The sequence below is a fragment of the Mytilus edulis genome, chromosome 5 (assembly GCF_963676685.1).
Source record: "Mytilus edulis chromosome 5, xbMytEdul2.2, whole genome shotgun sequence".
Taxonomy (NCBI): Eukaryota; Metazoa; Mollusca; class Bivalvia; order Mytilida; family Mytilidae; genus Mytilus; species Mytilus edulis.
Genome location: NC_092348.1, coordinates 83,133,875 through 83,146,310, shown reverse-complemented (window position 1 = coordinate 83,146,310; position 12,436 = coordinate 83,133,875). Strand labels below are relative to the sequence as shown.

The 12,436-nt window shown below is 32.9% G+C and overlaps 1 protein-coding gene across 1 annotated transcript; it reads right to left on the bottom strand.

Moving 5' to 3' along the window:
- Positions 1-657: 657 nt before the first annotated feature.
- On the bottom strand, positions 658-6,352 carry LOC139524639 (uncharacterized). The gene is made up of 4 exons (XM_071319591.1): positions 6,235-6,352; positions 3,585-3,974; positions 2,916-3,266; positions 658-1,766 (listed from the first exon to the last, which is right to left on the bottom strand). Exons 1-4 carry the CDS (start codon positions 6,284-6,286, stop codon positions 1,471-1,473), a joined length of 1,089 nt encoding a protein of 362 aa, XP_071175692.1. The 5' UTR covers positions 6,287-6,352; the 3' UTR covers positions 658-1,470.
- Positions 6,353-12,436: the final 6,084 nt, after the last annotated feature.

Below are 12,436 nucleotides of genomic sequence, written 5' to 3'. Positions count from 1 at the left end.
TCAATATGCATTGTATACACAGATTGGCAAAACCACGAAATAAAATATCCACGAAAATGCAAATTTTCAGCAATCCACGAAAATTGATACTCAAGAAATGAGAAAGTAAATGAATAAACTCGACAGTATAAATTTGGTATATAGCAATTGAACCAAATTAACCAATATCACAATTATACACAACATATGAATACATGAATTAATGAGTTTATGAGTTCAACGAATGAATGAATGGAAATAACAATTTTACTACATATTGACGGATACGTTTTCATTTTTAACCTGTCTTTATTATATTATTAACATGTTACAAGATATTCAGTCACAATACAATTGGTTTTCGCGTATAAATTGTTTTACAGTTGTCATTTCGGGTTCTTTTTTAGTTGACTATGCAGTATGGGCTTTGCTCATTGTTGAAGGCTGTACGGTGACTTATAGTTTTTAATTTAGTCTGTGTCATTTTTTCTCTTGTGGAGAGTTGTCTCATTTGGCAATCATACCAACATCTTCTTTTTTATAGGTATACTAGTACATTTGTATGTGCAATTAGCACATTCGTCCAATTGGTTTAAAAATGTATGTATATTTGTAATTTTGTATATTTGTTGATGTGTGTCAGGAGTTGGAGCCAGAATTTCAGTCAGTTTATTGTAATTTTATGTATTTATTGATGTGTGTCAGGAATTGGAGTCTTAATTTCAGTCAGTTTATTGTAATTTTATGTATTTGTAAGTGTGTGTCAGGATTTGGAATCTGAAGTTCAGTCAGTTTATTGTATTTTATGTACATGTATTTGTTAGTGTGTGACAGGAGTTAGAATCTTAATTTTGCTTCGTTTATCGTTGTTTATCGCATTTGTATTTTCTTTTCGTTTATTCTTTTGTGAATTAATTACTTGGTCGTTGATTTTCTCGTTTGATTTTTTTTACACTTTGTTTTGATTTATTAAAGAATGGTGTGGAATGATTGCCGATGAGACAACTCTACACCAGAGACTAAATGGCAAAAATGTTAACAACTATTGGTCACCGTCCGGTGATCAACATTGGAATAAACCCGTACCTCATAAAAAGCTATAAACCCCGAACTTTTATAGGTTATTAGACTGAATTGGGTTTTGACCATTTTGAATGCCTCGTGGTGTCCCATGGTTGCTCATATTAACGTGATTTTGTCTCTTGTGGAGAGTTCAGTTGTCTCGTTGACAATCTTACAACATGTTCATATTTGTATTATGTTTGAGTGACAGTACTAGTAAAGTATTATTGAAATTGAGAGTTGTGTTCAATGTGTATTTCTGCCATTGCAACACTCTTTAATTGCCATCTTTATCTGTTGTACTTTCTAAAAACATAAACGATCTAGCATGGTGATACATGATTAAATACAAAAACAAATATACGTCAGTTTTGTATTACAAAATGTATTAGTACATGCTGATTTGTAAAGTTTCTCATTTGTTGTTGTTTATGAGTTTAATATCTTACCTATTTTAATCTGTATCGAGCTATTTGAGCTAAACGTTTTCCCATTGTAACTGTTTTGTGCCACACAAATATAGACGTCTGATTCCCCAACAGTAGCATTTGTAATGAGCTGGGATCCAGTTCCTATGACTGTGTATTGCTGGGACATTTTGTACCATTTATAGTCTTCGTTTCTAACAGCTGGGTTACCATCTGATGTACAAGTCAAAGTTGTTCGTTCTGGGCCGAAAGTGTAATGTAAATGTGACTTTGTTACTGTAACATTTCTCACGCTGTCTGTGTGTAATATATATAAAAATTTAATGTTAATTAATTACGAAGTAGATGTATGTAGCGACCTATTGACAGCTAGAGTACTGCTACTGGCATAATTTTATTTATGATGACTAATAAAAACGACAAAAACAAATGATGATTTTCCTTACAAAAAAAATTGAACTAGCTGATAAACTTATTTTGAGGATTTGTTATCATTTACTTCTTTGTTTGGTATTAATTTGACTATTTTCAGTACAATTCGCTTTTTGGTAACAGTTTGATCATCAGTCCAATCAAAAGTTGTGGTTTTCAAATCTTGTCAAAATAAAAAAAATAAAATTATGTTTGGTTTACAATGGAAATTGATTGTTTTGTTGCGCGTCCGACAATGCATTATCAATCGATTATCATCCTTAATGTTGGAACTGTTTTCTGATTACGGAGATGATGGTGGGTAAATATAAAAAAGAAGATGTGGTATGATTATCAATGAAACTAAGTTGTCATAATTCCCTAAAATGACTCAGAAATTTACAAATAGATGTCACCGTAAATCCTTCAACAATGAGTAAAGCCATTACGCATAGTCGGCAATAAAAAGCCCTGAAATGACCAAGGAAAACGGAGGAAAACAGTTCAAACGTGAAAACTAACGGTCTAATTAATGTCACAGTACAAATAAAAATGAACAAAACACAAATATGTAACACAGCAACAAACGACAACCACTGAATTACTTCAGCATTCCAGGCCATGTGCTCAACATAGTTTAACATAGAATATAATGATACGCACGATGTCGGCTTATAGTTAATGTTATACAACTAGTGTTATTTATATCCTTTTATCTCGGTGCCTGACTATAAATAAAGAATATCTGTCATAGATTAGTTTTGCTATAAAAGATATGAAAATCATGGATTTTCTTATTTTTGAAGTGTTTCAAACAAGTTGGATGTTTAAGATGAAATATTAGTCCTTTCAATTTGATTGGTTGTTAAGACTTTTGTCGACTCTATACTAAACTCCCACCCCCCATAATATTTCAAAAAATTATGTATTATATAATGTATAGTACTATGATCATTGCTATTTTTCCTCAAACACTGTCACACTAAATAGATAATGCCATTAGAACAGCATTTTAAATTAAGAGGAAAATCTTACAATAAACATTTATCATGTTCGTTTGTTTATATAAATTTCCATGTGGCACATCTTGATAAACCACTTGACATCTCACTACTGCGTTGTTGTCCAGACTTTCCACCTGAAGTGTGAGCTGACTGGTACCGTTAAATGTGCAGGTTCCTGGCATTTCAAGTCCTGTTGTAGTCACGTTGTCATACAGCGATTCTTGTATTGAAATACCATTGGCGTTACGTCTATATACAATCCATCTAAATGTACCCATTGGTTTTCCTACATTTCCAGTGCACGTGAAGACAACTGACATTCCTTCTTCTATCCCAGCCGAGGGTATATAGCTTGGTACACTGTCTGGGAATGTTGGCCTTGCTTTAAATAAGAAAGTATAGTATAACATTCAATCGGAATCTATGATTTAATTGCTGTTTACCTTAAATGTATCTGCAGTCTTAAATTAATACAGGATTTCCTAATGGAACTACTATTTCATTTTAAGGGGTGCTCGGATGACAAATTGTGTCCTGCATCTTTTTTAGCTGTACTCTCAGTCCTAACCCCCCTAAAAATAAAATAGTATCTCCTTATCGAGAATAAGTAAAATACATAAATCATTTGAATGATAATTCGTGATCTGTCTATATTACATTGTTTCAACTTTAATCATTAGAATTCAATTTGATTTCGTACCTTCCACGTATATGGCTGTTGCGTTTGATTCTTGGATCTGCGTACCAATATTACTGTCATAAGTCACTCTACATTTGTACATGGTTTCATCTATACATTCAGTTTGATTGAATATCAGTACAGCAACATTAGAAGATTGATTGGGATTATTCATCGTAACTCTTCCATTTAGGTAGTTCCCGTCCATTCGGAGTGTGCCATCTTTTCTTCTATTTTCTGGATAAAATGCGACTATTGTTCTATACTGACCGTTCAATTCAGCGGGTATGTCGATGGAATATATATCATCCCCGGTATCTGGATTGTATGAACATCGTAATTCCAGATCACTAGGTCCAAGAACAGCATGACCAACAGTACTTATCTGGAGATTTGTTAAGCATTCTACCCCTGTGTATAACAAATGACATTTTTCAATAAGCATATTTCCTTCCAGAATTTGGTTGTATGAAATAAATGTTTAAAGAAAATTTACAGTATACTAGCATGCGAGAGCATAGATATGGTCTACACTGTAGAGAATAATGGACCAATACTACCGAAAATATAAAGAATAGAGAATAATGGGTAACATCCAAAAATAAAAGATACAAATGTCTAATAAGTTAACAAATGTCTAATAAGTTAAAGAATATAAAATTGAGAGACCCCACCCCCTTTTCATGTATGGAAGCAATGTAGGCATGTTAGTTTAAGTTATACACCATACCATTAAACACAAGCACCGAGTTACTCTTAACATCAAGTCTTAAGATTGAGTCTGAATTTTTTTCTCTCACCATTATGTCATGGAATGGACGGGTGGTCAGACCAGATACTATAACACATTTATAGTAGTCTCAGGTCAGACTAAACCACTAATTAACCCCAACTTCGGGTTATGATTTTAAACAAGAATATAATTGCCAAAGGACACCTTGCTATGTACGCACATTTCTATGTTAACTTAGTGAAATCTGGGCCCTTATTTGGTATATAAATTTAAAAGTTCACATCATAATGATATTGATTTTGTCATTAGTAAATTAAAACATAACTATATTGTATCTTCTTTTGAGGCGGGATGTATAGAGACATACACACACGTCAACTTTTATCTCTAAAGAAGTCGCTCCTCACTATCCTACTACCTGTCGAAACATTTATTTTTGGCATTGCACAAGTCATGTCTTCTCTGACTGTTTGTGGTGTTAAAATACTAAATCCCTGGGATGTGTTTTAGTTGATTTTAGTCGCTGATGCATGATTTTTTTATTATAATTATTTGTTTTTGACTTTTAACTAGCTGTCGGTAACTGCGAGTACTTCCAAATAGTACTTTCTTGTTAATTTGACCTGTTGATACTATTTGTAATGCTTTTTTGTTAGTTTATATTAATATGGATCCTGTCTATATACCAGCTTTGGTTATTTGGAATATCTACTAATTTTCACTTCTTTGTACTACATTTGTATGAACTTCAAGATTATTCTCCTTAAATCTGTACAAGGAAGTTTTATCAAGCTCAAGTTGTATAGTTTTATTGTTGATATTCACCCAATATGTATCTAGTGTTAAATTAGGTATTTATATGACAGAACTTGCTTTCTTGGTATTCCTAATTATTGGCAAATTTTATATACACAGAAGTAGTATACCTAAAACGACAAACGGTTACTTTTCATTTACCTGTATATATATTATGAAAACCGGGTTTTTTTTTCAAAAGTGATTATTTATTAAGGGTTGTTAAATATTTCGCGGTGGTGTCTTGTCATGGCTTTGTTTGGACTTGTTTGCTTGCTTTTTTACCTTGAGTGTTTGTCCCTAATATTGTATTAACTATGTATTTGCATTCAGGTATCGCAGATCAAATTTATTCGTTCATCGTGTATTAATTTACGTTTTTTGATTGAGTTAAGCCTTCCAATTGATATTTTATCGTGTGTTTTCTGTGTTGTGATGTTATACTATTGTTTCAAAAAAGGGGAGCGAGAAGATTGGGTACCATTAAAACGTTTAATCCCGTTACAAATGTTTGCACCTGTCAGGAATCTGATGTACAGTAGTTGTCGTTTGTTTATGTAATTTATACGTGTTTCTCGTTTCTCGTTTTTTTATATAGATTAGACCGTTGGTTTTCCCGTTTGAATGGTTTTACATTAGTAAATTTAGGGCCCTTTATAGCTTGTTGTTCGGTGTGAGCCAAGGCTACGTGTTGAAGGCCGTACATTGACCTATGATGGTTTACTTTTAGGAATTGTTTTTTTTTTTGGATGGAGAGTTGTCTCATTGGCACTCACACCACATCTTCCTATATCTATGTGTACTACAGTTCCAGTTGATATCAAGACAAAAACTTCATGATAATTTTAATGAGCCTGATACGAGGCGAACAAACGAGCGACATTACAGGACGGAGAACAAAGTTCCCATGTGGTGCAATAAAACAAAAACAGCACAATAAAAGGGCGGAGGATAATTGAGAAAATAATTGCTGAACCACGTCATCGATGAATGACCCGTTCTCAAGTCAAGAAACGTTAATCTTTGTTACGTGTACATGTGCACTTGGGTTGATGTCTTATTTATGTCTCTTTTTATTCGTATATATTATATAATAGTTTGGTTTCCATCAACTGCAATATACATGCTTGATATCTGACTTACCCTTCAAACAAATAAGAACCAAAAAGGTGTACAAATACAAAACACGCTTCATTTAGAATGTCATAAACAGGAAGATATTTAAAGTGTGTGCTTAGTTTCATTATCATACCTAACGAAACCCGTGTTATCTCCCGGTCGTATAAATATACACGATGTGTACGATATTTTTCTAATTTTATTTTAAATTCCATACGCACTTTGGTAACAAACCTACCGTGATAAAAGAATTTAAATCCTGATTGATTATATGAAAGGAAATATTGCTCTAGTGGTGTAACAAGATATTAATATAAATGTATGCTGGGATAAATACGTTTGAACTTAGTGTTTTGAGAAATGTCTAAGGGTGGACTTTGGAGAAAAGGCGATTTAAAGATAGGTTTTACATGATTTGTTTTACAAAAGTTAAAACTTTATTTATTATACTTCCAATGTAACCCAGCATTGTGAGCTTTCCATTTTTCATATGAATTTAATATTCCATAAGTCTGCGCCGCCAAAGTAGGTTAAGGAACACGGGAATATAGATTTCCGATACACACCCCAGATTCTCCCGGGTTAACAGTTTAATGATATTATCAAAATGCTGGACTTTTTGATCGACAATATATTTGTTGAGTTTGAAGGATTTATTTTTCAGCAGACAGTCGGTATTCAAATGGGTACTAATTATGCACCCCTACTGGCCGATTTGTTTTTGTACTCGTATGAAGCAGAATTCATTCAAAACCTTCTAAAAGATAAAAAGAAAACGCACCTTGCGAAATTCTTTAATTTTACTTTCCGATATATATTGGTGATGTTCTATCATTGAATATCCCATATTTCAGCCAATACTTACATCTCATATATCCCAGTGAATTTGAAATTAAGGATACTACTGACACTAGAAGGACTGCTTCATACCTTGATCTTTTCCTCAATATTGACGCAGATGGACGACTTCACACGAAAATCTGTGATAAACGGGACGATTTCAACTTCCCAATTATCCATTTTCCATTTCTCAGCAGTAACATACCCTCTGCCCCTTCGTATGGTGTTTACATATCTCAATTGTTACGTTATTCTCGTGCTTGTTCACACTATAGGGACTTCGTATACAGGAGTGTGCTCCTTATGCAGAAACTGCTCCAACAAAGTTATGAAGAGGACAGATTAAAATTGACACTCCGTAAATTTTACGGACACCATCACGAATTGGTTGATCCATACGATGTGTCTTTAACCAAACTAGCTAAGGACATTTTTACCATCTGTTAGATTGTGGTTTGTCATTACGTCGTCTTATCTTTTAATTACCAAACGTGACTTATTCCCGATTGTGACTGTTTTGCTGAGTGTGAATTCGTATTGCTATAAGACGTGTTACGTTACTTGTCTATCCCAAAATGTATTTAGTTTTGATGTTATATTTGTAATTCTCATCGGATTTTGTCAAATGTCTTGACGTCTTTTCGGTTATATTCATGTGTTACACTAGTATTAAAGAAAATTAATCACCGCCTTCATTTATTAGATTTCGTTCAACGTAATTTGTACGATGTATTACGGTTGCAGTTTGATTCTAAATTAGCCAGACATAGAATATAGGTAATTGTCTAATTGCTACCTCAGTTTGATACTAACAAGTATTGCAATTTTCATTGTTATTAAGGTAGCACAGTACAAAGATTTGTTCACTCCCAATCAGACAACTTTAAACTGATGTAATTCATTTCATCCTTCATTTATATATTTTATAAATGAGGTACCAAAAGAAAGAAGAAAGATTAATCTTTCAAATTGTGATAATTTCATTATGACAAAATTATTACATAATTAATTATTATGTAATTAGTTGCTATATTGTGATGTCCACACTTGAATGAATTTAGCGTTTTCTTTCTTCATAGCATCCCAAAATATTTTATAGATTCTTGTACAACACAGCTTGACCTTCAAAACTGTGTCTCAGATTTCCAAAATCATCAATAGAACAAATTGTATACCCAATTGAATTTAGTGGTCTCTTATGAATTGATGTTGCAAACTTCATTGAAGATTTATGAGAGAATGAAATACAATAGGAAAAATCTGAGACACAGTTTTGGAGGTCAAACTGTGTTGTGCAAGAATCTATAAAGTATTTTGGGATGCTATGAATAACAAAGAAGTTAAATGCATTCAAGTATGAACATCACAATATGGCAACTAATTACATAACAATTAATTATGTAATAATTATGTCATAATGAAATTATCACAATTTGAATGAGTAATCCTTCTTCTTTCTTTTGGTACCTCATTTATCAAATTCAAAGAAAGATGAGTGGAATTACATCAGTTTAAAGATGTCTGATTGGGGATGAAAAATCTTTGTATTGTGCTACCTTAAATGTAATATCAGTATTTAATACAAAAATAATATTAAATCAATCCCAATTCTATCTTATTTTTGACTGATAGTTTTATTCATTCAAATGTGACGTCATTTTTTGATTTTGGTGTGCTGTTTTACAAATTCAAATGTGACGTCATTTTTTCCCTTTTTTAACAATTTCAAATGTGGCGGCACTTTGCGTTGAGGCCTTGACTAATTCGGGTGTGTCTATTTTTTGTGTTGGATTGTGTTAGATTTTGTCGGGTTATGTAATGTATCCGGTTGTTTTCTGTATTTAGTTAATACTTCAGTGTTATCATGTATATCTTTTATATAGTCATTTCATAAAATTTACTGTTTGCAAAAGTATAAATTATTCTAAATAAATTAATAGGGATGTTCTGGTACCTAACAGAAAACCCTGGCCGTTTTTGGCACAACTTTTTTTAACTTTTGATCCTCGATGCTGTTCAACTTTGTACTTGTTTTGGCTTTCCAACTTTTGTATCTGGGTGTCACTAGTAAGTCTTGAGTGGACAAAACGCACTTCTGACGTATTAGATTTTATACCTGGTGCCTTTTATTAGCTATTATTCGTGTTTTGTCAACTTTGTGTTCTCCTATTTATTTGTATTGTAGTCATGTAATGTTGTGTTGTCATTTTAATGTAATATTTAACATGGCCATAAAAGAGGGAGGTTTGGCATGCCACAAAACCAGGTTCAACCCACCATTTTTTTCTTTTAAAAAATGTCCTGTACCAAGTCAGGAATATGGTCATTGTTATATTAGTTCGTTTCTGTTTGTGTTACATTTTAACGTTGTGTTTCTTTTGTGTCGTTTGTTTCCTCTTATATTTGAGTGTGAATTGACATTATTATTAGACGTGTCACGGTACTTTTCTATCCCAAATTCATGTATTTAGTTTTGATGTTATATTGGTTATTCTCTTATGCTTAGTTCGTTTCTGTGTGTGTTACATTTTAATGTTGTGTCGTCATTCTCTTATATTTAATGCGTTTCCCTCGGTTTTGGTTTGTGACCCGGATTTGGGTTTTTTTCTATCGATTTATGAGTTTTGAACTCCGGTATACTACTGTTGCCTTTATTTAATATTGATTCTTTATGATAAAGAAATTCGTTATGTTAGCCCAACTAAATTTGAAACTAAAAAAAGATTGAAATATATCAAATGCATCTATCATTTTTCACCGCTCTACGATACTCTAGTATTCCTCATGCTAAATGCCATATCATAACATTAAGAACAGAGTATTCCAAGAGCTTGAGTCGCTCACCTGGTAAACATATGAAAATTTGATATTTAATTTTACTGTTTTGCAATGCGTAATGTTTTTCATATTTGCAATATGCATAAGGAGATGTGGTATGAATGCCAGCTCTCCATCCAAGCCAATTAAACCAAAGCTCACACCGTCCGAACCGCAAGCTATAAAGTGAAAAAAATACTCGTGTAAAACAAGAACATCGAGAAAACCAACGGTCAATAGATATAGGAAGATGTGGTGTGAGTGCCAATGAGACAACTCTCCATCCAAATAACAATTTATAAAAGTAAACCATTATAGGTCAATGTACGGCCTTCAACACGGAGCCTTGGCTCACACCAAACAAAAAGCTATAAAGGGCCCCAAAATTACTAGTGTAAAACCATTCAAACGGGAAAACCAACTGTATAATCTGTATAAAAAACGAGAAACGAGAAACACGTATAAATTACATAAACAAACGACACCTACTGTACATCAGATTCTTGACTGAGGACAGGTACAAACATTTGCAGAGGGATTAAACGTTTTAATGGTACCGAACCTTCTCCCTAATCTATATATATATAAAAAAAACCATGAAGCATCTTCGAACCACACATTCAAACGACAACCACTGAATAATAGGCTACTGGCATAGGACATGTCTTTAAAACAGCTTCCAAAATCTTAGAAATTTGCTAAAAATAAACTTTCGGGACAATAACTTCAAAATGGATTATCAGATTTTTTTAAAAACTTCAAAGAAAGCCTGATTTTTCTCAAAATTCGAAAGGAGATAGACCTTGATCTACTGATCATTAGTAGAGACAGTTTTATCATTTAAACCATTCTTCTAAATAATTCGTTACTCACTATTTGATCGACAACATATTTTTCCTACTTTGACATCTCACTGAAGTAATATAAAATTGGTTCTGAATATGACAATAATAAAACTACCAACATTTTAAGGTCTGCATATCTTGATCTCTTGCTTTAAATTACATATGCGTAGGACTGTTAACTGGGACCTACGACAAACATCATAATACAATTTACCCAATTATCAACATCCCATTTCCCATTAACGTACCATTGCATTATATGTTACATCTACATCTACATCTTTGAAATGAAAAGGATCTTCTAAGACCCTTCACGCAAGTACTAGTTAGGTCATGCAATATGTTGCTCATTAAAAACATATTCACATGTGAAATTAAATCAAATGTTTGTTGCGTGACTGCTCTGTTAAATAAGATGTGAGGCTGTTCTTGAATGCTTCTGCATCTTCTACATTTAACAGTCTTATTGGTAGGGTATTCCAGTCTTTGATGGTACGTGGAAAGAAGCTGTATTTTTAGGTGTTTGTTGAAGTTTGAAGGTTTCTAAATTTACTTTGGTGGTATTGCCGTGTTGTCCTGCCTTGTTGTTCTACATAATCTGGAATAGTTAATATGACTATTTTTTATGTAAAGCTTTGTGAAACAAGCAAAGCCTTTTTATTTTCCGTCTAGTCTCTTATGATGGTAGTTTTAGCTCATTTAGTAGGCTCGTAACTGACCCAGGTTCTCTGCTGTATTGATGTTTAATGAAACGTGCTGATCTTCTTTGTACCATTTCTATCTGTTTGATGTGGTTTTCCTGATATGGATCCCATACACTGCTTGCATATTCGACGTTTGGTCTGATAATGGCTTGATATGCTCTCTTCTTAACTTCTTCTTGGAATTTGCTGATGTTTCTCCTCAGAAAGACTAATGATTTATTTGCGTTTGCCGTGATGTTGTTGATGAGAATATCCCATTTCAGGTTTCAGGTTAACTGAACTCCTAAATATGGGTTTTGGCTTACATTTTTTTTAGTGTTGTCAACGGTTAACCGGTTAACCAGTTAACCGATCGAACGACCGAATACCGAATACCAAAATCGCTAACCGGTTAACCGGACTTTTTTTCAATTTTGGTAGATTTGATATAAATTTGTATTGAAATCATTAAATAGTTATGTTTTATTGTCGTGGTAATTAATTAGACAATTCATTATCAATTGTCTAGTATATTGATTGCTATTGTTAATCTTAAAAAACATAAAATTAATTAGAACTTGTCTCTCAGCTCGGGGCAAGATCTTAAAGAAACATAATTAGTATACATGTTTTTTAACAGTAACTTGTTAAAAATCAATAATGCGATTAAATATTAAGATTTACTTCATTGGTTCGTTTTTTATCTAATTTTGTGTAGACCTACATCTACATGTGCAACCTCCGTCATGCAATGCTTAGTCTTACTTTAAACGAAATGCTATCTCAAAAATTTTGAAATGCAAACCAATGGGAATGTACTCAATGTATACGCGATACGAGTAACATGTTTGAAGAAACAAGCAAACAAAGCAAACAAAGCAAAGAAACAGGTCGTATGGTGACCTATAGTTGTTAATTTCTGTGTCATTTTGGTCTCTGGTGGAGAATTGTCTCATTGACAATCATACCACATCTTCTTTTTCATAATTAATCATTTCAAATTGAAACACCACATTATTTTCGGAGACAAGAGAAAAGTAA